Source organism: Phyllostomus discolor, chromosome 10, assembly GCF_004126475.2.
Source record: "Phyllostomus discolor isolate MPI-MPIP mPhyDis1 chromosome 10, mPhyDis1.pri.v3, whole genome shotgun sequence".
In the NCBI taxonomy this organism is placed as follows: domain Eukaryota; kingdom Metazoa; phylum Chordata; class Mammalia; order Chiroptera; family Phyllostomidae; genus Phyllostomus; species Phyllostomus discolor.
Genome location: NC_040912.2, coordinates 80448109 through 80471227, shown reverse-complemented (window position 1 = coordinate 80471227; position 23119 = coordinate 80448109). Strand labels below are relative to the sequence as shown.

Sequence of the window (23119 nt, the reverse complement as noted above, 5' to 3'; positions counted from 1 at the left end):
CCTGTTAATCAAAAGACTCATCACTGAGCGACGAATGATCAACATAGCGCCAGAAGGCTCTGTGGGGTGTAATTTTCACATATAAAGGATTCAAGGATCTCAAGGTAAACATCAGTGTTAGCGTTAGCTTTAGCAAGGAAATCAAGTTTGGGATGTGCAAATGTACCTATCAGTTCCACAACGCCATTAAAATGTTCCAGCGTCGAAATCATTATTCAGTATAAGGCTAGTGAATCCTGTGGCACAGTGCCAGAAAGATAGAGAAGCAGAGTTGGGAAGAATGGGGGGAAAACTCAGTAACTATAGTTAATCTGTCTAAAGAAAATCTACAGCACTACCAGTGAGATGGTGGACCCCAGACTCTTACTGCCAAGTTGGCTACAGAAGCCGAGAGGTAATTCGAGGCTCCATTTACCTACGGATCATGTTCCGCGTAGACCACACAGAAGGGAACAGCTTCTTCAGGAGAGAGGTGTAGTTTCGGTTTAAATCCTGTCCCGCTAGGGAACACCGGTAATTTCCTACAATCACACCGTCCGGATTCAGCATGGGCACCACCTTGAAGACGAAAGTGTCCCGCAGCAACTGCGCGTCCCGCGAGCCTCCTAAAATATAGTCGAGGAAGCCTTTCATGATCCAAGAGCTGTTGGTCTCTCCGGGGTGCACCCTCGCGGTCAAAATCACGGCCTTGCGCTTCCTTGAGTCCCCGTCCTTCGAGGGGGTAGTGATCGTTAAGACGTACACCATGTTCCTAGCAATCGTGTGGCACAAGACACGTATTTTACAGAACTTGGACCTCACTGGGTCATTATGGATGCTGGAAAGGTATTCTTGCAGGTTGGTGTAAGTGTACGGATAGCAGTGAGCAAAGTAGCAGGTGTCTTTGCTGTGTGGAAATTGAAATGTCCACGTGAGGGAGAAATAGTGGCGCCCCTCTTGCCCGGGGTTGTTCCTGTAATACTTGATTTGGTCCCCTATTCTCTTCCAGCCAATGTTATGAGTCTTGGCCTCTTTTTCAGAATAAAAGAGTGGGCGCATACCCCGGCTGTAAAGACTAGCAGGCTTGGTGAAGTTGATAATCGTGAACCTGTAGACTATTCCTGCTTGGGTGTTAGTGACTTGGAAATAGTACCACTGGGTGTGCTTATTGGTGAAGAGGTCGGGACGCACCGTCAGCAGGTATTCGTGGTCTGCCCTAATACACAGAAGAGGAAGGAAAAAGAAAGCACGTAAAATGTGGAAAATGACATTTAGTTTTAAATACATAAGGAAAGTTATTTTATTTTTACCTATTCACAGAAAGAATTTTTGGGGGCGGGGAGAAAATGTGTATTCAAGCAGTATCCTAAATTGCAAGTAACTGCAAAACGTAAGAGTTTGGAAATTTTCTGTTATTGGATGTGAAAGCTCTTCCATGCTAATTCTGAAGCTTTTTTATGACTATTGAAGAGAACACATAAACAATGGGCATTTGATTAAAAAAAAAAACTATATTTTCACTCCAATTATGTTTCCTACAAAAGAAATAAAGAGTTCCTGAAACTGAAGTACAGTTCAATGTGTCTTTCTTTTACTTCAGGTATATATTTCTGTTTTCTATTAGATTCTAACTGTAGGGACCTGATATACTATCACTGAGAACAATTTAAAACATATATAAATTAATATGACCACACAGTATACAGTTTTAAACACTTTGAGGGCTGCACTTGACCACTACCCAGAACCCCTGTGTTCAGTCATGGAGAATATGTAAGTAAAGGCAAAAATAACATTACTGTATAGTCCTTATAATATATACATGGCCAAACTCACCTGGTTAGTTGTCTCCTTGTTCTTTACCAAGTAACTGTCCATTCATCAGCATCAGGCACTCAGTGTGCGTGTGTGTTGTGTAGTTGCAAACTGGCCTAGGAATAGGTGGAATGACTGTGCAAAACCTGGGTAGCTTCTGAATCTAGGTGATCGGTATGTGATGGTAAATGTAGAATTTCATTATCCTGTGTACTTAACTATAATACATGTTTAAACATTTTCATAACAGAATTCTTTAAAATAATCTATTTATTTATTTTTAGAGAGAGAGGAAGGGAGGGAAAAAGAGAGGGACAGAGACATTGATGTGAGAGAGAGGAACATCAGTCAGTTGCCTCTTGTGCGCTCCCTGACTGGGGATCGAACCTGCAACCAGGCGTGTGCCCTGCCCAGGAATCAGACTGATGGCCTTTCACTCTGTGGAATGACACCCAGTCAGCTGAGCCACACTGTCAGGGCCACAATAGAATTGTTTTTTTGAATGTCATTGGGTTGGCATACATGCTCCTAAGCATGTTTTCTGGAACACCCATCCCAAGAACTATTCTATGAAAAAGTTGGAGAAGCAGCGTGTCCTTCAAGAAATGACATACGGTTCCCAGTTGGACACTAAGACTTCAATGGAGCAGATACAGAGAACGACAGACAGTTGAGGGCCTAGCCCCTCAAACAAGCGTGATTCCAACCTACACTTTGACTACCTTCTGTAGATTGCCACTCTCAAACCTGGCTTCGAACATCAGCGTGTTGTCACGGTCGCCCACGGGCTGCTTCAGGGATGTCCGGTTGCCCCCGACCCGGGAGTACACGAAGCAGGGCTCTTTGTAAGCTGACGAGAGAAACAGGCCATGAGGCTATCGCACCGTGTCTAAGGTATAGGCTATTCTGCACGGAGTCTGCAGCTACAGGACAAGTGAAGCGTCGCTGAGAATTTTAACTTGCAAAGTAATTTGATCCTAACGTGTAGATTTATGTTGAAGTAGGAAAATCTAAGAGTACTTAGACTAGGGAAGCAATACCTAAAATAAATTCATATATTATTCACATTAAAAATATTCTGGTTCTGGTTATTATGAAATAATTGGTTCTGAACTTGACCTTTCACTATACATGACTATAAAACTAGACATGCCATATGAGCTAACTTTTAAAGTATATGTAGACAACACAGACCAGAACTATCTCAGATTCTTGAAAGACGATAAATACATGCAATAAGCCCTGTTTTCAACCCTGGCTGTCCTCCTGTGAGTATGTTCTGAGTTCATCTTCGGAAGGTTGCACTGAAGAATATCAGAACAGGCCCTGGCAGGGAGGCTCTGTTGGTTGGAGCATCAGCCTTTACATGAAAATGTTGCAGGTTCAGTTCTGGTGAGAACACATACCTAGGTTGCGGGTGTGACCCTGGCGGGGCACACACAGGAGGCCACCAACTGATGTTTCTCTCTCACACTGATGTTCCTCTCTCTCCCTTCTTCTCTCTCTAAAATCAATAAACATATCCTTGGGTGAGGATTAAAAGGGAAAAAAGACTAGTATAACGTTCTTGCTGGGCTGAGGAGGCGATTGTGCCCCGGGGCTGCTGCAGTTGGCGAGGCAGGGCGCCAGAGAGAAGGGAGCTACACAGAGGAAGGGCCTCAACAGTTTATATGCTGTTTTCCCAGCTCATTGTGGGGGGCCTGGCCGTACAGGCACAGGATAAGACTGAGCAAGACAGGAAAGAGTGTTACTGTGCGGATGAGATAATAGAGGGTATGCAGTTCTAGAATATACTAGAATTTCAACGTAGCCAGTGTGGAAAGACTTCACGAAGCACCTCAGACATTTCATCATGACCCCAGAAAGGCTGCACGTTGGGTGTAAGAGCCACAACGAAGAGTAAGGGCCATCCATGATCACTATGGCACTAAGGACAGAAGGAAAATAAATCTTCCCTACGTAAAAAATAAAATCAAGCCTGAGAGAAACAAAGTTATCTACCAGCAATTTAGCTGCCTACCAAAACAAAATTCAACTTAAGTTTTAAAAAGAATATGATATGGACTCCTACAACATATCTTTCACCATGTTCCCCATATGGTTAAAAAATGATGAAGTGATGGAGAGAAACATGGATCAGGAAAATGGGATCCATGGTGACACATGCATGCATACACACGCATGGTCAACAGAGCCCGAGACAACTCAGACGGGAGTTAGAGGGTTTTGGATATATGTTAAAAGACTTAAAGGAAAAGATAGAGATAATGAACAAACAGATTAATCTCAAAAAGAAACAGAAACTATAAAAAAAGAACCAAATGAAAATTCTAGAAATAAAAAGTGCAGTAACTGAAATGAAAGATTTACTAGGTGGGCTTACAAGAAGTTGAAATTTGCAAAAGAAAGACTCCATGAACATAAAAACAATGAAAAACTCAAGGACAAAGGAAGACAAAAAATTAACAAAAATTCAGGGACATGCAGGACATACCTAGAAATCCAACATTTGAAATTGGAATTCCAAAGGGCAGAGAAAGAATAGAATGGGAAAATATGTGAAGAAATAATGGTTAAAAACGTCTCAAATTAAAGGAAAAAAGTCAATGAACCAATGGATCCAACAAGATCAGGAACTCCAAGCAGGATAAATATAAAGATAACCAAATCTGGGCAGAGCCTAGATTTGCTGAAAACAGTGAGACGGAAAAAGACACATAATATAATGTATAGGAAACACTGATACAAGTTATGGCTGGCTTTGTATTAAAGACAACTGAGGTCACAAGACATTGGAACAATGTCTGTAAAGGAAATGAATCTTTGAAAAAAAAATGTCAACCGGAATTCAATACAGACAGTTGTTTGGGGGCATCCCTCTCCTACAGCTACAGGTTCACTTACCCTTTCTGTCATTTACCCTTTCTACCTGCCATTTACCCTTTCAGGCCTAAGGAACCGAATGGTTCTGATCTGGTGAGAGTCTCATGTTGCTTTGCCATCCCTTGTTAGTGTCCCTTAACTCAGTACACCATCTCACATTTTCCTTGAACTTTGAAACTTACTCCAAGTATGCCATCCAATTCCTGACAAGACCTTGACTGACTTACCTCGACTATTTCAATTTATTCAGAGATTTTATTTATTTTTAAAGAGAGAGGAGACGGGAGGGAGAAAGAGAAGGTGAGAAACATCAATGTGAGAGAGAAACATCTATCAGGTGCCTCTGTGTGTGCCCCAACTGGGGACTGAGCCTGCAACCCAGGCATGTGCCCTGACTGAGGATCGAACCCGCAACCTTTTGGTACATGGAATGATGCTCCAACCAACTGAGCCACACAACCAGGACTTATGATGTTTTATTTTAAAGTAACTTTGCATAAACTGAAACACACCTTCAAGAATATAAAGAGCACTAAACCAGCGTTTGGATCAACATGTAACCAAACATCTTTATGGGGAAAGATTTCCTGGTAATCTGCAATTTCCACTGTAATCAGTAAAATAAATACTTATATAACTAAGAGATTCATTCAGGTACCAGATTACATTTTAGAGCAATGTGTTTCATTGTGTACCCACCATCTTCAGCTAGGTAAACCACTGTATCTTCACTAGAGTTTGGATATAAGGGCTCCTCCTCTAGGCCTGTTGGGATGTACACTGGCTCAGAATAAGAAGGAGTCCAATCTGGAGAGAGAGAGAGAGAGAGAGAGAGAGAAGGGGAGAGGGAGGGGAGAGGGAGTGAGGGAGAGGGAGGAGGAGGGAGAGAGAGGGAGAGAGAGAGAGAGGGAGAGAGAGGGAGAGGCATTACTTGAATATGTCAACAATAAAAAAGGAAAATTTTATTGGACATTTTTAAATTGTTCATTGGTAGATCCAGGCTACAATTTAGAGTTTTGTGCAGGGCTAGATTTTTACCAAGGATTCATTGGCAGTAACAGTGAGTATGGTCACACTATAACAAAATCCGTAACATTTCACTTTCTCCTTGTTCTATGTTGTTGTGGTGAGTAGTTCGTGATTATGTTGTGTCATTGTAGATTGTATACTCAAGTTTCTGTTTCTCTGGGACATTTGATATCTTTCTGACCCATCTTTGGAAATCTTGCTCCACCTTTTACTCTTCCTTTCCCCGTATCTTCAGCATCTTGCCTGATAATGGTTGTCTCCTGAGCTTATAAACATGCTCCAGCATCTTCTGTCTCCCCGAAGATGGGCTATCCTTGGACCCCACCTTCATCTTTAGCTATGGCAGCTTCCCTTTTCTTCATTATTGTTGGGACCAAGTTTCCTTCTTTCTTTTCTTCTATTTTTTAAAGGCTAGGCTATGCTGGTCACACTTATATCACTTAAAAAACCCATCAACGTGCAAGAGAAACATCCATTAGTTGCCTCCTGCATGACCCCAACTGGGGACCCTGCCCACAACCCAAGCATGTGCCCTGAGTGGAAATCAAACCAGCAGCCTTTAGGTTTGCAGGCTGGTACTCAATCCACTGAGCCACACCAGCTGGGGCAGGCCTGAGTTTCTTAAAAGTTGTCCGAACCACGCTCAAAGGCATGGTCTATTCTGGACCATGATCTACTTGATTGGAAAAACATGTTGACATATTCACAGCCCAACTACCCTAGTTGTTCCCATTTTTAATGGAACAAGGATCTGACTCATCACCTTACTTCTCTTTTATTATTGGCTTATGTGTGTCAGACTGTGCTTGGCCTTGGCAATGAATATATCCCTAGACAGGGAGCCAGCCTCTGTGATCACAAACACAGTCATCAGAACAGTAAGAAAAAAAAACTCGTGGTAATAGACAAGTATTACTTCAAAAACATTTGGGAGATTATGTGTACAGTTATTTTAGCAACATAAGTATACTTGACATAATTATTAGGGGCCAAGTCTAGCTACAGAGAAAGCACAGATTAAATATTGATACCAAGAGGCATCTCTGCACATTGTCAGTAAATTGAACAATACACAACCAGACAAAATTGGTAATAAACAATAAAGGAAGTCATAACTAAAAAGTAATCCCTACTTGTTGAAAACCGTAATCGACTCAAATCAAAATGAACCCTGAACTGATAACATAGTACGGACTCTGAAATTTGAGGAATTTCAGCTATTTGCCTTGGTGTCTGTATACCATATAAAGCTGCATGACAGCCAGGCATCCCAGTTAGAGACATGAGACTTCATCCATCTGTTACTGTTCTTCTTTAATTACTCAACAGTGAACAGTCCTTATAGTAAGAAGTATGAGGCTCTAGTATTAGAACTGGAGAAAGAATCTACAATAGGGTCAAATTAGCAGCTTATCAAAGTACTCTTATGGTACCTGTGATTTTCTGAAGGGGTGCCGACCTTTCCCAAGAGGCAGTGTGATTTTACATTCCCACTGTCAGAGTACAAATGAGGCTTCTGACATCTCTACATCCGCATCGACATTTGCTCTCTGATTTTGAGTCTAGTCATCGGAGCAGTGTAAAGTGCTATCTCATTGTGTTATTGATTTGCATGACTTCCCTCGGAACTAAAGATGTAGAATGTCTTTTCGCGTGTTTATTGGCCATGTTTATTTTCTTTGTAAAATGCTCATTTAGATCATTTGCACTTTTTAAATTGAGTTGTCTTTTTAAAAATTTAATTAATTAATTTTTAGACAGAGGGGAAGGGAGGGAGAAAGAGAGGGAGAGGAACATCGATTGGTGGCCCCTGGTACGCACCCCAGCCAGGACCAAACTCGCAACCTAGGCAGGTGCCCCGAACCGGAAACCTTTCACTTTGCAGGACGACACCCAGCCAACTAAGCCACCCTGGTCAGGGCGAGTTGTGTCCTTGAAAATTGTAAGCGGTAAGAATTCTACATATTCTACACATACATCCTTTTTATTGTTTTAAGAGCTCTATGTAAATCCTTCACCAGATAGTCTGCAAATATTTTTCTTCCATTCTGTGGGTTGTAATTTCACTTTCTTGATAGTTTCCTTTAAAACCCAAAAGTTTTTAATTTTGGTGAAATCCAATTGGCCCATTTTTGTTGGTTGTTGCTTGTGTTTTTGGTGTCAGAGCTAAGAATCCATGGCCAAGTTCAACATCATTAAGATTTACTTCTATGTTTTCTTCTAAGCGTTTGACCCATTTTAAGTTCATTTTTTATATGGTGTGAAGTAAAGGTCGAACTTCATCGACATTTCATGTGACTATTTACACAGTTGTTTCAGCACCATTTGTGGAAAAGACTATTTTTTCCTTGTTGAGCAGACTTGCCCATTGGGTTGGAAATCAGCTGACCGCAAACACGTGGTTGATTTCTGGACTTTCAATCTGACTTACTGACCTATATTCCGACATTCATGGCAATACAGGACTGTTTTAGTTATTGTTAGTTTGTAGTTTTAGAATTGGAAACAATGAGTCTCAAATTGTTCTTTTTCAAGACTTTTATTTTTGCATGCTATTCTAGGTTCCTTGAGTTTCCATATGAATTTTAGGATCGGTTTTTCAATTTCTACAAAGCAGGCAGTGTTCTGACAGAAATTGTATTGAATTGGCAGATTAATTTGGGGAGGATTGCTATCATAACAATCATAAATTGTCTGATCCACAAACATCAGTACTTTTCTATTATTTAGATTTTTTAAAGGTTTTTTTTAAAAGATTTTATTTATTTTTAGAGAGGGAAGGGAGGGAGAAAGAGAGAGAGAAACATCAACGTGCGGTTGCTGGGGGCCATGGCCTGCAACCCAGGCATGTGCCCTGACTGGGAATTGAACCTTCGATGCTTTGGTTTGCAGCCTGCGCTCAATCCACTGAGCTACGCCAGCCAGAGCCTATTATTTAGATTTTTGAAAATTTCCTTTCAACAATGTTTTGTAATTTTCAGAGTAGGTTTTACACCTCTTTTCTTAAATTTATTCCTATATTATACTTTTGATGCTATTGTATAATGAATGAAATTGTTTAAGTTTGTTTTAGTATTATTGTTCACTATAAGTTTATGGGAATATAATTGATTTTTAAAATATTGATCTTTTATCTTTCAACCTTGCCAAATTCATTTACTAGTTCTAATAATTGTTTTCTAGTGGGTTGTTTAGGGTTTTCTATATGTATGAGAAAACTTTATAAATGGTAAAATGCTCTACAGATGTTAGCCAAATGCGTATCAACTGCAACATGTAGGTAACTATGCAAATAAGTCACTTATGACATGCATGTTACTATTGACACTTGTCACCTACGAAACATATATCAATTTGAAATGTATGTCCATTGTGATATGTCCATTTCAACACATTCAAGTGTGTTCACTGTGATAAGAGTGTCAATTCTGGCACCTCAAACTTGACACATGTCAATTCTGACACATTTATTGATTCCAACACGTCAGTTTGATGCAAATGTTGGTCCTTGCAAACATCAATTCTGACACACATGTAGAAACATATGTTATTTTGTGTTCATTTTGACATGATTCTGAGATGTGTGCATATTCTTACATATGTAGATTTTGACACAAATCTACATATCGGACTTGTGTCAATTCTGACAATGCACTATTTATTCTACTATGTGACCATTCGATACATGTTGACTCTGACACACATGCCAATTTTGACACACATTGACTTTGATGTGTGTGTGGGCTCTGGCCTGTATGTCCATTGTGAGATGTCTGTCAATGTGACAATGCAGCATTGCCAGCAGATGACCATGGTGTCTCAGCTGCAGCAGTTTCCAGAGCTGGCAGTGTCCCTGGCATTAATTTCACGCGGCTGACTCCTAACACTGAGCGAGCAGGGTTCCTGTCACATCAGCACTGGGTCAGTATGCGGTTAGCACATCTTTGGTCCTTAGGATGGAGAAGATTGCTTCTTTAGTCATCGAAGACCAAGGCCAGATCACTCAGGTTCCAGAAATTCTCAGAACTTCAAGGTCAGTGATTCTCAACCAGGGGCAATTTTGCCCTTGGGTGTTGCATTTTAAATAATGCTTTTTCTGTAGCTACTGAGAAGTGATTATACTTTTTGTTTTTTTATTTTATTGGAATGCTGCATTACATTATTTGATTTTATTACATCAATGACATTGATTGATTCTTGAATGATAAACTAACTTTGAATTTCTGGATAAATTCTCCTTGTTTGTGGTGTGTAATTCTTTTCTGATGCTGCTGGACTCAGTTGACTAGTACTTTGTTGAGGAATTTTCCATCTACATGAATCGATGTCTGTAGCTTTCTTGTGATGTCTGTCTGGCTTTGTATCCCGGGTAATACTGGTCTTGTACAGTTTCCCCTCCTCTTCTGCTTTTTGGAAGAATGTCTGAAGAATTGGTAGGAACTGTTTGGTAGAATGTTCCAAACTTTACGTGTTTGGTAGAATTCATCAATGAAGCTATCTGAGCTTGGGCTTTTCTTTGTAGCTGGCTTTTCTATTACTAACTCAATCCCTTGACTTGTTGTGTATCTACTTATGTTTTCTATTTCCTCTTGAGTCAGTTTCAGCAGTTTTGTCTTTCCAGGCATTTGCCCACTATATCAAAGTTATCTAACTCACATCCCTTATTAGCCTATACCTCGTTCTCATTTAATTTGATAATTAGATCTTCCTAGTTTTCTGGCACAGTCTTCCCAGGACAGTTACCCACATCTTCAAAATTTAGAATAGTCAAGCTTTTGAAAGTGTTCTCAATCATAGTACTGTGTGTCCTGCATTTGAGTTATCTGCCATAAAGCTTTACGTGCTTCTGGGTGCTGTTGCTCCACGGATCTACGTATATCCCTCCACGAAGACCACAGAGCGCTGATTGCTGCAGCTACATAAAAGGTCTTGCTATCACATAGGCTGATGGCTGATTCCCCCCCTTTATGGTGCTTTTCCAAGTTGTTCTGGCTATTCTCAGTTCCTTCACTTTTGCATACAAATTTTAGAACAATCTTGTCTCTATCTACAAGAAAATTTTTATAGGAACTACCTGGAACCTATCTATCCATTTAGGGAGGACTGATACCATGAACATGGTATATTCCTTGATGTATTTAGAAATTCCTTGATTTCTTTCATTGGCATTATGTAGTTTTAAGCATACAAGTCTTGTGCATGTTTGTTACTTACAATTTTTAAGTGATTGCAATGGTTATATATCCTGCGGTGGCTGTTTGAACCACACAGATGTGCACATTTGCTAAAATGCATTGACGGGTAGACTCAAGATTCATGCATTGCACTGGATGTAAAAGCTACCTCAAAAATACTGAAAGGAATAATAAACCAGGATTAAACTCCAGCTAATAATATGCATGCTGAAATGTTTATAGAACTGAAATATAAAAATGTCTGAAACTTACTTTGAACTACACAAAAATTAAGACGGTCTGAGAGAGAGAGGACACATACACAGTAACTTAAAAATGAGAAATAAGAGGTGGGTAATTTCTAAATTTATATACAAAGTGTAACTTTCCTCTACAAAACAAGTTAGAAAATAACATGCAATAAAGATTCCATCTAAAATAGCAATAAGGTAAGACACCTAGCAATAAAAGTGAGAAAAGGTGCAGGAAAAAAACTGTATAATTATACTACGGAGGGTAAAGGAAAACTAGAATATATAGTGAGACATACTTTTTTCTTGGCTAGGAAGATGCAGTATTGTAAAGATGTTGCTCTTGTCTAATCTGTAAGTGTAATGTGATCACAATAAAGTTACCAGTATTAATTTTGGGACAACTAGGAAAGTTTATTTTAAATTCCATATAGAAATACCTAGAATAAGGCAAAATAAGCCAATACAATAAGGCAAAATACAATAAGGCAAGAAATTGGAAACATTTTTAAAACAAAACAAGGCACATTGGGGAACTAAGTTTACCACATATCAAAATTTCTAGTTTTAAGGATGACAGCACTCAAGATTTCTGAGGCCTGGCCAGGCGGCTTGGTTGGTTGGAGCATCGTCCCCCACGCAGAAAGGCTGTGGGTTTGACCTCCGGTTGGGATGCATACAGGAGGCAACCGGTTGATGTTTCTCTCACACACCAGTGTTTCTTTGTCTCTCTCCCTTCCTCCTCTCTTGAAAATCAATAAACATATCCTTGGGTGAGGATAAAATAAATAAATATAAATTTTTAAAAAAGGTTTTTGAGTTACCATATGAATAGAGAGGTTAATGGAATGGGATAGAATTTGAAATTGCGCCTTGGAATTTAGTATATAATAATTGTGGTATTTCTAATCAGTAGACAACAAATTATTTAATAATTTTGTTGGGACAAATGGCTAGACAGTTAACGGAAGTAGTCTGGGTCTCACTTCTTCCTTCAAAATGGATTACTGATAGAAAAAAAATTTTAATCATTAAAATAAAACTTGAAAAGTGTTAAGAGACATGTGAGAATTTCAAAACCCAGAAGCCATAGAAAAATGATAAAGCGATTACATAAAAACTAAATTTTTCTACATGAGAAAGATAAAAAGGTAAATGACAAACTGAGAAAAAAAGTATGCAACATACATGACATATTAAGCCAACCTCATAAATACATAGAGAGCACTTACAGATCAAGGAGAAAATCTGAAGGACAACCAATAGCCAAATAGCAAAAAATCATATCAGTTTACATAAAAGGTCGATAAATACATCTGTTCATCACTTATATGTCTTTTTTGGAAAGATGTCTATTCAAGTCCTTAGCACATGCTTTAATCTGGTTATTAGTTGCTACTGAGTTGTAGAAATTCTTCAAATTTTAAATTAATGCCTTATCAGATTTTTTAAAAAATTTAATTTTAATCATTGTTCAAGTACAGTTTTCTGTCCTTTACTCCCATTCCAGCACACCCACCCTTCCCTCCCCACCTCCCTCCCATTTCCACCCCCCAGAACGATGGTTTGCAGGTTATTTTTTTCCATCCCACAGGTTGCCTTTCACTGTATCATTTCCTTTGCTGCAAAGAAGCATTTCCGTCTGATGTCGTCCCACCTGTTTGCTTTTGTCACCTCTGCTTTCGGTGCCATGTCCGCACCACTGCCAAGAAAAATGTCCTGAAGCTTTTCTCCTGCGTTTCCTCTTAGGAGTTTTATTGTTTCAGGTTTTATGTTTAAGTCCTTAATACATTTTGAATTGATGCTTTTGTAGGGTGTAAGACAAGGGTCTGATTTCATTCTTTTGCACGTGAATATTCAAATTTTCTCGACATTTGTTGAAGAGACTATCCTTTCCCCATTTGTGTTCTTGGCTCTCTCATCAAAGGTCAGTTGAATATACACGCGCGGATTTGTTTCCGGGCTCTCTATTCTGCTGACTGGTAGGTGTGTCTGTCTGTATGCCAGTACGATACTGTTTTGACTTCTGTAGCCGTGTAATATATTCTGAAATCAGGGAATGCCATGCCTCCAGCTTCGTCCTTCTTTCTCAAGATTGATTTGGTTATTTGTAGCCTTTTGTGGTTCCATCTGAATTTTACCGTTGTTTTTCTGTTTCTGTAAAAAATGTCATTGGGGTTTTGATAGGGATTGCACTGTCAACATCACTGATCTTCAGTGAAATGGAAATCAACATTGCAGTGAGATACCATCTCAGACCTGTCAGGATGGCTCTTCTTAAAAACAAAACAAAACAAAGGACAAATGTTAGCAAGGATGTGAACAAATTGGAATTGAATTGAAATGTAAGTATGAATGGACAACAGTTTTCAAAGACTTCATACAAAAAAAAAAAGAATGTAAAATATTTTGAATATATGGGTAATGTAAAAAATATTTTTGAAATCAATTTCACTTGTTTCTTTTTACCTTTTTAAATATGGCTACCAGAAAATTTTAAATTATATACACAGGGTTGGCAAAAGTAGGTTTACAACTGTGAGTATGTGAAACACAGTTTATTCTTCTGTTATTATTTATTAATTATTGTATTATCTTCCGTACAAATAACTGTAAACCTACTTTTGCCTACCCCTGTATGGCTCACATTATATTTCGGTTGGATTGACTATTCTGACACCAGGAGTCTTCTCATTAAAATCAGGGTTGGTAGAGTAAGTTTACTAATAAGTGTGGACCCCTGTCACTGCTAAGAACATACCAATATGGTGGACTTTTTCATCGATGACCTCACAGTGGTACGGCCACCGTGTCGGGCTCAGTGGACCAGAGGAAGAGACGCCAAATAAATCGCGTGGCTCGCGAAGGCGAGGCACCCACTTCCCTCGCTGACACTGCAGTATAATCTGTGTAGTCCGCGGGAAAAACGAGTCACTGATGGAATCAGCTGGAAAGAGATTCAAACACAATCATAGTGTTAAGAAACAAAACTCCAATTCTTGTAATTTTTTATGTATTCCTTTTTTTCCTCTAACATCATTCATTGTAAATATCTGTGAATATAATTATTTTATAATTCACGGCATTTTAAAAATAAAAGTACTAAGCAAATTTTGTAACAGCTGATCTTCATAGTGGCTAAAAAACAGTTGTTGATCTCAAATAGTATTAATTTATGCTAAATTGTTACTGCTACTCCAAAAACATTTTGGATTTTGATAGGGATTGTGTTTGTTTCTTGCAGCTTTTCTAGCAGGCTGTTTACCACTGGGTCCTCTTAAACTTAATCACACTGAGCTCTGGCCCAGTAGCTCAGTTGGTTAGAGCATCATTCCAGTGTGCTAAGGTTGTGGGTTTGATCCCCAATTAGGGCACATATGGGAATCAACTAATCAGTGAATAAATAGAGTGGAACAACAAATCAAGCAGTCTCTCTCTCTCTCCCTCCCTTCCTCTCTCTCTAAAATCAGTTAAAAAACCCCACAAAACTTAATCACACTGAGGCAACTATGTGTCTAACAGATTAAATATACCCACTGATCATATTTCCTCACCACCTACTGGAACTAAAAGAACATTTTGATAATTATAATTGATGATTTTGGAGTAGGGGCTTTTGTAGCTTAACCAGATACAAAAATAAAAAGCCACAAATGAATAGTGATAAAACAACATCAAAATAGTTTCAAACAATGAAAACAATGTATACAAAGTTAAGAAAGGATTACTATAACAGAGCCATAACACAAGGGAATATAAACAGGCAAGCATATGAAACAATTATCAATTTCCTTCGCAATCAAGGAAATGTTGGTAGTTAAAATAGTGAGTTTCCTTCTTTTTCCCAACAGACTGGAAAAGTTTTAAAAAGAAAAAAAAGGGGCAACAGGAAGTACACCAAACAGTACTACAAGTTCTCTATGAGTGTGATTATAGATCTGTGTGGGAACGCAAGGAAAAAAATTCTAGAAGGACAAACACCAAATGAGGAACAGTGAGCTTATCTCAAAAGTGAGGATTTGCTTTGGGATGGCAGAGAAAAAGACAAAATAATAAAAAATAAATAAAGGTTTTATCTTCAATTTCAAAATATCTGTGATATGTGAATATTTAGAAGAAGTATTTTAGTGTGTGTTTGAAAGTACAACTCTAAATGTATAAATTTAAAAAAACCAAGTCTACATCAAGATGTCCACACACACACACACACACACACACACAGTCACACACACATCTGCAAATGAATGACTTTAAGAAAAGTCTTTATATGAGCATACTTCATTTAAATAAAGATGCAGTTCTAAAACATTGTACCCATTACAACTCCAGTCACACTGTAAACGTAGTTAATTTTTAAAAAATTTTGTTTATTTTTAGCTTTTTTTTATAGAGAGGGGAAGGGAAGGAGAAAGGGAGAAAAACATCAATGTGTGGCTGTGTCTCACATATCCCCTACTGGGGTCCTGGCCCACAACCCGGGCATGTGCCCTGACTGGGAATCAAACCAGCAACCTTTTGGTTTACAGGCCCATGCTCAATCCACTGAGCTACACCAGCCAGGGCTATAAATGTGTTTAAAGAGTTGCTTATTGAAAGAACTGTCAAGGTAAATTCTTATGTTAAGTCCTTTATCAAGTATTAACCATTTTCATTGAGTTTCCTTAAAAATTAGGTTTATCTAAAACAAACCTTAAAAGTTTTAACTCCAAAAGATTTTTATAAAAGTGAATACATTCCCCTCTCCTTATTCAGTAACAGAATAATTCCCTAAATTATGCAATCTGACTTTTTTCTAGTTTCCTCATCTTGCTATTTTTCACCCACTCAAGGTCATATCACAAAGACACATGGATATGGAAACATATGTGTAAATTCAGACCTGCTAGAAGTGCGCACTGCTGGAGATCTTCACTTGCAAATTTCATGAAGGTGTCCTCATCCTACAAGAGAGTGTGAAAGTATTTCTCTTTTAAAAACCCACAACTTCCAAATCCAGAATTTTTTTTACATCTAGGTTGCACTCAGAATTGAGTGCATGTGTTCACTATTTAATGAAAAAAATTACAGAATTATTATGGGCTCCTGGTCTCAAAACACCCAATACTTCCTGAAACCTGAAAGTTTTCATCTTTCATTCCTTTCCTTCACATTAATGACCGTAGGGAAGAAATAAAGTTTAAAGATTCTTGGTAAACTTGGCAAAACCATTTAAATTAATAAAAATTAACAACAACAACAACAAAAATGAACAAGAAAGAAAAGAAACAAAGAAAGCCAGACTTACAAGATTATACATCATTCTGGAGAGCTTATTTTGGGACCTTATCTTACACACATGGTAATTGATACTATACTATATCTCACAAATATTACTAGAATCAGACAAAATATTTTTAAATACTGCATTTTGTTGTCCTTCTCCTTTTCTTCATCCATGTCCTTTGCTTTGTTACATCAGAGCCACATCAAAACTATTACGGAGCTACACAGTAGGCTTAAAACACAAGGAGGTTCCAAAATCATACCATGATGAACACAGTAGAATCAGTACACATGAGAAAGTGGACAGGAATGATAAAAGACCCTAATAATGACTTAATACACACATTTTAATGAAACTCAGAAGACTCCTACCCAACTTTTTTTCTCATAAAAATGCTATCACTATAGGGCACACAGCACAGAGCAATATCTTGGCTTTCAATCAAATTATTTCCCAACTTCGCTGACCAGTGATTTAAACATCTGATGGATTCTGACATCCAACTGACTTTATGATACTTTTCCTGGGAATCTCTGTAACACAAGTTTCATCTCAAATGGAGTAAGACGAGGTTGAAGAAAACATACTGATTCATCTCCACTGATGGTTCCGTCCGAAGAGTCTTCCTCTTCTGAGTCTTCTAATGGCATCACTTCCATGTTTGGCTCAAGATTTCTTTTATTATGTAGGCAGGCTGGAAAACAATTTTTAAGGAATTTACTGACAATTGTCTTTTTAAATTTAAAGTGTTTATTATATTAAATGAGTGCCCAAAATATATTCAATTGTATTTCGTAGACAACGGGCTTCTTTTAAAAATTAAGTTATGAGGAGATAGCTACATAAACCTTCAATGTCAAAGATTTGAAACATTTTTTCATTTCTATGAGACCAAATCACAATAAAAGACAAATCAAGTAAATAATTTAATTGAAAAAGAATTCATAGGGTACACAGCCAAATCACGTATACCCTGTATTTACAGTTAAATACCAGAGAACAATAGCAAGTTCAGAATCATCTCGAGGCATTAAAATGATCATGAATCAAAAAAAATTGTAGCTACTTATTCAGGAAGTTAAATGTAGCAATAGAAGAAATGTATTTTCTGCTAAATTTTCAATGGACCAACAGTTCAAATGCCTACAACAGACTTTACATATTTTGATGAACATTCTGTAGATACTGTCTCTACAGTGTTCTAATAATCAGTTATATTCGTCCCACTGAAATCTCAGTAGCTCTTAGAAGGCTGCATTGGTGACGATTATTACCTCTCTGTTGCAAGTATCCTCCCAAGTGTGTATTACTAAGACAATGAAATAATAGAAAGATTCTATTATCTTTGAGACCAAAGGATTTTACCAGTTCCCAGTCTATTTGTTCAGGCTCCTCTTTACAAAAAAAGCATGTTTTGGAACAAGACTATACAGAAAAAGTCCAAGCTCCATAGCAAATAACTACAAATGCAACAGACAGGTCTGTCTTTTTAGGACCTTCAGAACTGAGAGACTGAAGTTTCAGCCTGGGGATCCCACAATTCCAAATTTGGGAAAGTGGATTGGCATAAATCTTGATTCTATTTCCTTACATGGGCATATGAGGTACACCAATGTAAGATAGGACAAGGATCTTATTGTCTGGGTGGTTGTTACTAAATGCTATTCTTGCTAAATGTTAAAATATAGGTACAGTATCTGCAGACACAGCTGTAACCTGATGAGCCTGACTGGAACCCAAACAAATATGCTGAGCGAATCGCAAAGAAGAAATCAACATGTAATTAGCCAAATAGTGTATAGAAGGATGGCTAAGCCTTCCTGTGGGGAGACAGAGCTTTGGATGTGAATTCCCTTTAAAACTACCTAGCGACAACCACACCTCCTTTTTGAGGAGAACACCCCAACCAACCAACCAACGTGGATTAGGGTAACGCCAACTGTGCCGACCTGAGCTTTTAGATGGGCTACACACTGATGTTCTAATGGGCACCCCGCGTGTATCTTCCACGGCTGAAGCAGAAGAGGCAAAAGCGGACGCCTCCACGCCCAGCCACGCCCGGCAGGTGTGCGGGTAGGCGCGATGACTTTCTTGGTGGGAAGGACGATTCAGCCACAATTCGTGTTGTCAAAGTGTTCCTCCCGCGCTCACGTCTGGTCACTGCAGTGTGGGTAGTTCATTTTCCCCGGCAGGTCTGTCCAGGTGCGCTCGTTCCCCGCACGGGGCGCCCTGCCTGTGATTTCCTTTCCTTCAGAATCGCACACGTCACTGTCTGACCTCCGCGGGCCCCTAGTTCTTCCAGCGGGGCCATAGTAACCTTTCCCTTCCCGGATAATTAAGGTTCGCTTCTGCAGCCCCAGAACCACGCCCATCACCAAGAAGCGGGGCCACTCGTTACCACGGCAACGGGACCACCATCGCGAGACTTCAGACAGACCTCGGATATCAAAGAAAGGGAGACCCCGAGGGATGACGGGCCCTAGAGGCAGGGAGAATGCAGAGTTGGACCCGCAGGGTACGGTGAGGCTAGCAGGAAGTTTAGGTGCGGCCAGGCGGGACCCTGATCTGTTTCTGGGTTCTGCACGACGGTGGTTTGCCTTGGCCGGTCTCTGAGCGAGGAGGCTGTGGAGCATGCTGGTTAAGACTGGGGCTTTGCTGGTCTTTATTTCCACCCCACAGAGTTGCGTTCTGGCACATTTGTGTGCCTAATGATCTTTATTTGATTCAGAAATGAAAAGTTTTCCTTTAAAGGACTTGATATAGGAGTCCTAGGTTTGCTGGGGCGACCTCTCCAGCTCAGAGATCCTTTAAATATAATAATCATTAGTTAACATTGAACACAGATCTGGCACTATGCAAATCGCTTCACATGTATTGCCTCATCTAATTAAGTATGATCTTCCCATAACAGATTGAGACATTATTCCTGTACATCCCATTTGATTTTCTCCTGGTCTTTAGCTCTGGTGGATAATTGAATATATTTGGAACAGTTTTCAAAGTAGTAGTATTGCTTGAGGAAAAAAGTCTAAATGTTTGGTTCCTACCTGGGCATTATGTGTCCTGAGATTTGTCATACTGTAGACATGGAGATAATGAATTATAGCAAGTTCGAAAGTTGAATAAAGGGCAAAGCACTTTGGCTTAAGCATGAAAATGGATCACTATCTTGAGATTTTGTAAGTCTATGAAAAATAACAGGTTTGCTTTTTTATTTTGAGGTTAGCATTTTAGTTTGGACCTTCCAGAAAAAGAAACAGAGCAAGCATATGTTAGATAAAGCTCTCTTGAAAAATAGTTATCCTTTATCATTATTGTACCTTGTTTTATGCCCTACATGTGTTTCTGAAGGTGACATGCAGAGAGAATTTTTATGTATGGAATCTATTTTCTGGTTGGATTTTGGAGCCGTGGTTGTGAGCCATAGGATGTCAGGTGTACAGTGTGAAGCTCCAAGAAATGATCTAGCTAGGTGTCCCAAGAAATTAGTAGCAGAGCGGGGATTTAAGTCCCATGACTTTTAGTGCAGATATTTAAATGATATTTCAAGTAATCCTATAGAAAAAATATTTCAGTGCCTAAAATATCTAGAAATTAAAAAAACTTTGAAAAATCATAATTCTATCATTAATTCAACAAGTATTTATCAAATACCTACTGCTTGTCAGAGACTGTTCCGGGTATAGGCAATTGCATGGTTATATACCATTGAGAGAAGATAGATAAACCAATGGAAAACAGACACTCAGGCAATGGTAACTGCTATGGAGAGAAATAAAGCAGGAAAAATACAGCATGAGGAATGACCAGGGTCTTGGCAGGCATGTCCAACCCACAGCCCATGGACTGCATGCAGCCCAGGATGGCTGTGAATGCGGCCCAACACAAAATCGTAAATTTACTTAAACCATTATCAGATTCTTTTTTGTGATTATGTGTCTCGATGTATTTAATGTGTGGCCCAAGACAACTCTTCTTTCAGTATGTCCCCTGGATACCCCTGGTAAGAGTAGCTCTTTTGATGGGGTGTGCAGGGAAGCTTCTCTGACCACGAGGCATTTCAGCAGAGACCTGAAGCAAGTAAAGGGAAAAGCCATGTGGCTGTCTAGGGGGAGACCTAGCCAGGCAGGGGAAGCAGCAAATATTGTACAAAGGCTCCAAGAGAAGACCACGGTCATGAATTGTACTAGGGAGTACTGGTCAGCCAAAGCTTGGCTCAAGTGAGTATCATTTTAAGGGAAGAGATTTCATTAGGACTTTTTTTTTTCCTTCCCCAGATAAATGAAACATGGTTTTCTTAAGCAGCTTCTTCTACTTCTTCCTCCTCCTTTTTAAATTTATTCTCCTATTACAGATAGTGGTATGTAGGAGAGACGAAATTCTTTGCATTTAGGGTGTGGTGGAGGTGAGGCAAGGGCTTGCTGTCAGTCTGAATGTTTTCCTCTTCCCCATGATCTTATCGGAGAAGGTTGCCGGACCTGCTCCTTATACAGCCAGCTTCTGCCTTTGGGAAGGCAGGTTTCCCCCTCCAGCAACCCGTCCTCTAATTTGTGGTAATTTGTGGGGAACTAACTTGCTTCAGGTCTCCACTCAAATGCCTCACAGGCTTATTTACTCCAAGCCTGCAGTATATAAAAGGAATATAATCAGAGTAAGAAAAAAGGAAAAGAAAAACCAAAACAAGTCTCCTAAAGACACAATTATTAGTGTGGGAATCAGGAGGAAAGTTCACTTTGGCAACATGGCCAGATGTAAATTGTGTTAGGATTATAATTTATGTTGTGTAATTATGTCATTTTGAATTTATTGACCGGAGACTTAAATGGGAACATGAAGTGACTAGGGCAGAGTTATTTATGACATCACAGAAGTTGGTGGTTATGTGGCTATAGCGCTCCTGTCCTAATTTGGCTGAGGAAGCCCTACTAGGTCCTGCAAGCCCTGGGGTCCTCCATGTAGTACCCATCTTGGCCTTTCTCAGACTATCTGGGTCTAGAACGCCCCAATATAGCGCTGAACCTCACAAAATGTTTCCAAGCTCAACTCATGAGGTATCCCAGCCGGTCAGCTAACCAAGACTGGGCTCAAAGGTCATCCCCACAAGGAAGTCTTTCCTAACCCCTCTGTAATTGGTAGAACTAGTTTGGAGACTGTCTAAATTTGGGGACCACCGGGAAACATTGCTCTCCTAAACACTTGGAAAGGAGGTAGTAAAAATGCCCCTTGCTTGCTCCACAGAAAAACGGATAGGATAAATCACCTCAAATGAGAAAGACTAGTTCCCAGGGTTAGTGTCAAGTTTCATGACGAAAAACATGAAATAGCCTTTTTTTCCCCCTCCCAATAACTGCTCCTGAATGGTAATGGTGAAATCCCTTTCCACAGAGGACGTGTCACCCAGATTCCGTAAATCTTCAGCCACACTTAGCTACTAAAACAGTTTCATTTTGGTATGTGAGATTTCATTCTGGGATTTGGTATTAAGTACTGTTTAGACTTCCATTTCAAACTCAGTTCAATTCCCCTCCTTCCTGGTCCCCAGCTCTAGTGGCTTGGGAAATGGGAGGGAGCTGGCATTTTGCTATTTATATCCAGCTTTTTTTTTTTTTTGTAGATACCAGTTCCTTATTGTCTTAGGGTGAGCAGGGGTTGGGGAGGAAAAAAACGAGTGTCTCCTTAACTGGGCCGAGTTGAAGTGTACAGTGTTGGCCTCAAGCGCTGTTCTTCCTCTCTGTGGGCTTCAGGGGGAGAGCGTTGGTTCCCACCTGCCGCTGACAGGGGACCCTCTTCCAGGCCTGCTGCTGCACAGTGACAATCTCTTTTGAGAGATTCTGGGGATTAGAGGGTAGGGTGTGGGCTCAGGAGCCAATTGCCTTAGGTCAGATATTCCACCACTTAGTAGCCATGTAACCTTAAGCAGGCTTTTCAACTTCTCTGAGCTGCCACTTACTTACACGTGAAGTGGGAGTGACTGGGTAGAACCTGTCATGTGGGGGCATCGTGAGGATTACATGAATATCATATAAGGGGCCTGGGACTTGGAGGGGCCCAATGAACATTAGCTGTCGTTTCCATTTGACTAGCTGATCTCCAGTTGGTGGCAATGACACCACATCCCTCTGATACTTGGGCACCTGCTGGCCTTGCTGCGGTGAAGCCTGGATGACTCAAGTCACGCTGATTTAGGTTGAAAACTCATTAAGGAGCTAATCCTGTGTTCTGTATGACTTACAGCTCTTTTGCATATTTTTTTAAAGATTTTATTTATTTATTTATTTTTAGAGAGGGAAGGGAGGGAGATAGAGAGAAACATCAATGTGCGGTTGCTGGGGGTCATGGCCTGCAACCCAGGCATATACCCTGACTGGGAATCGAACCTGCAACACTTTGGTTCACAGTCCGAGCTCAATCCACTGAGCTATGCCAGCCAGGGCCATAATTTTTTTATTAGTACCATCAGGAAGAGATTATTGGTTGAAGGGTTTGTTGTTGTTGTTTTTTAATCTAGGTAGAAATGATCAGTTTGGACTTCTAAAACCCATTTTAATGAAACTTTTTTGGGGAAAATGTCAAAAGAACAAAAGCTGACATCCCTAAAAGCATGCCTTGGCAAAACTCTGCTGTTAGAGCTGTATCAGGTCCAGTCAGAGGCCAGCGTTCTTGACGGGCTGAGATGCAGGGCTGAGCGGACACGGGAATTACAAATGTGGGAATAAGAGTGTCAT

At 39.7% G+C, this 23119-nt stretch overlaps 1 protein-coding gene across 1 annotated transcript; it reads right to left on the bottom strand.

The window, feature by feature from the left end:
• Positions 1-369: 369 nt before the first annotated feature.
• On the bottom strand, positions 370-18732 carry AGBL3 (ATP/GTP binding protein like 3). The gene is made up of 7 exons (XM_036010928.1): positions 18344-18732; positions 16982-17088; positions 16011-16071; positions 13893-14078; positions 5377-5484; positions 2506-2644; positions 370-1195 (listed from the first exon to the last, which is right to left on the bottom strand). The coding sequence occupies exons 2-7, from the start codon at positions 17051-17053 to the stop codon at positions 412-414; spliced, it is 1350 nt and encodes a 449-aa protein (XP_035866821.1). The 5' UTR covers positions 17054-17088; positions 18344-18732; the 3' UTR covers positions 370-411.
• Positions 18733-23119: the final 4387 nt, after the last annotated feature.

Coding starts and splice junctions, on each gene's coding strand:
- AGBL3 (XM_036010928.1), bottom strand. CDS start 17,053: ATGGAAGTGATGCCATTAGAAGACTCAGAAGAGGAAGACTCTTCGGAC. Junction 14,079..16,010: donor GCAGTGCGCACTTCTAGCAG/GTCTGAATTTAC, acceptor ATCTCTTTCCAG/CTGATTCCATCAGTGACTCG. Junction 1,196..2,505: donor CTACAGAAGGTAGTCAAAGT/GTAGGTTGGAAT, acceptor TCTGTGTATTAG/GGCAGACCACGAATACCTGC.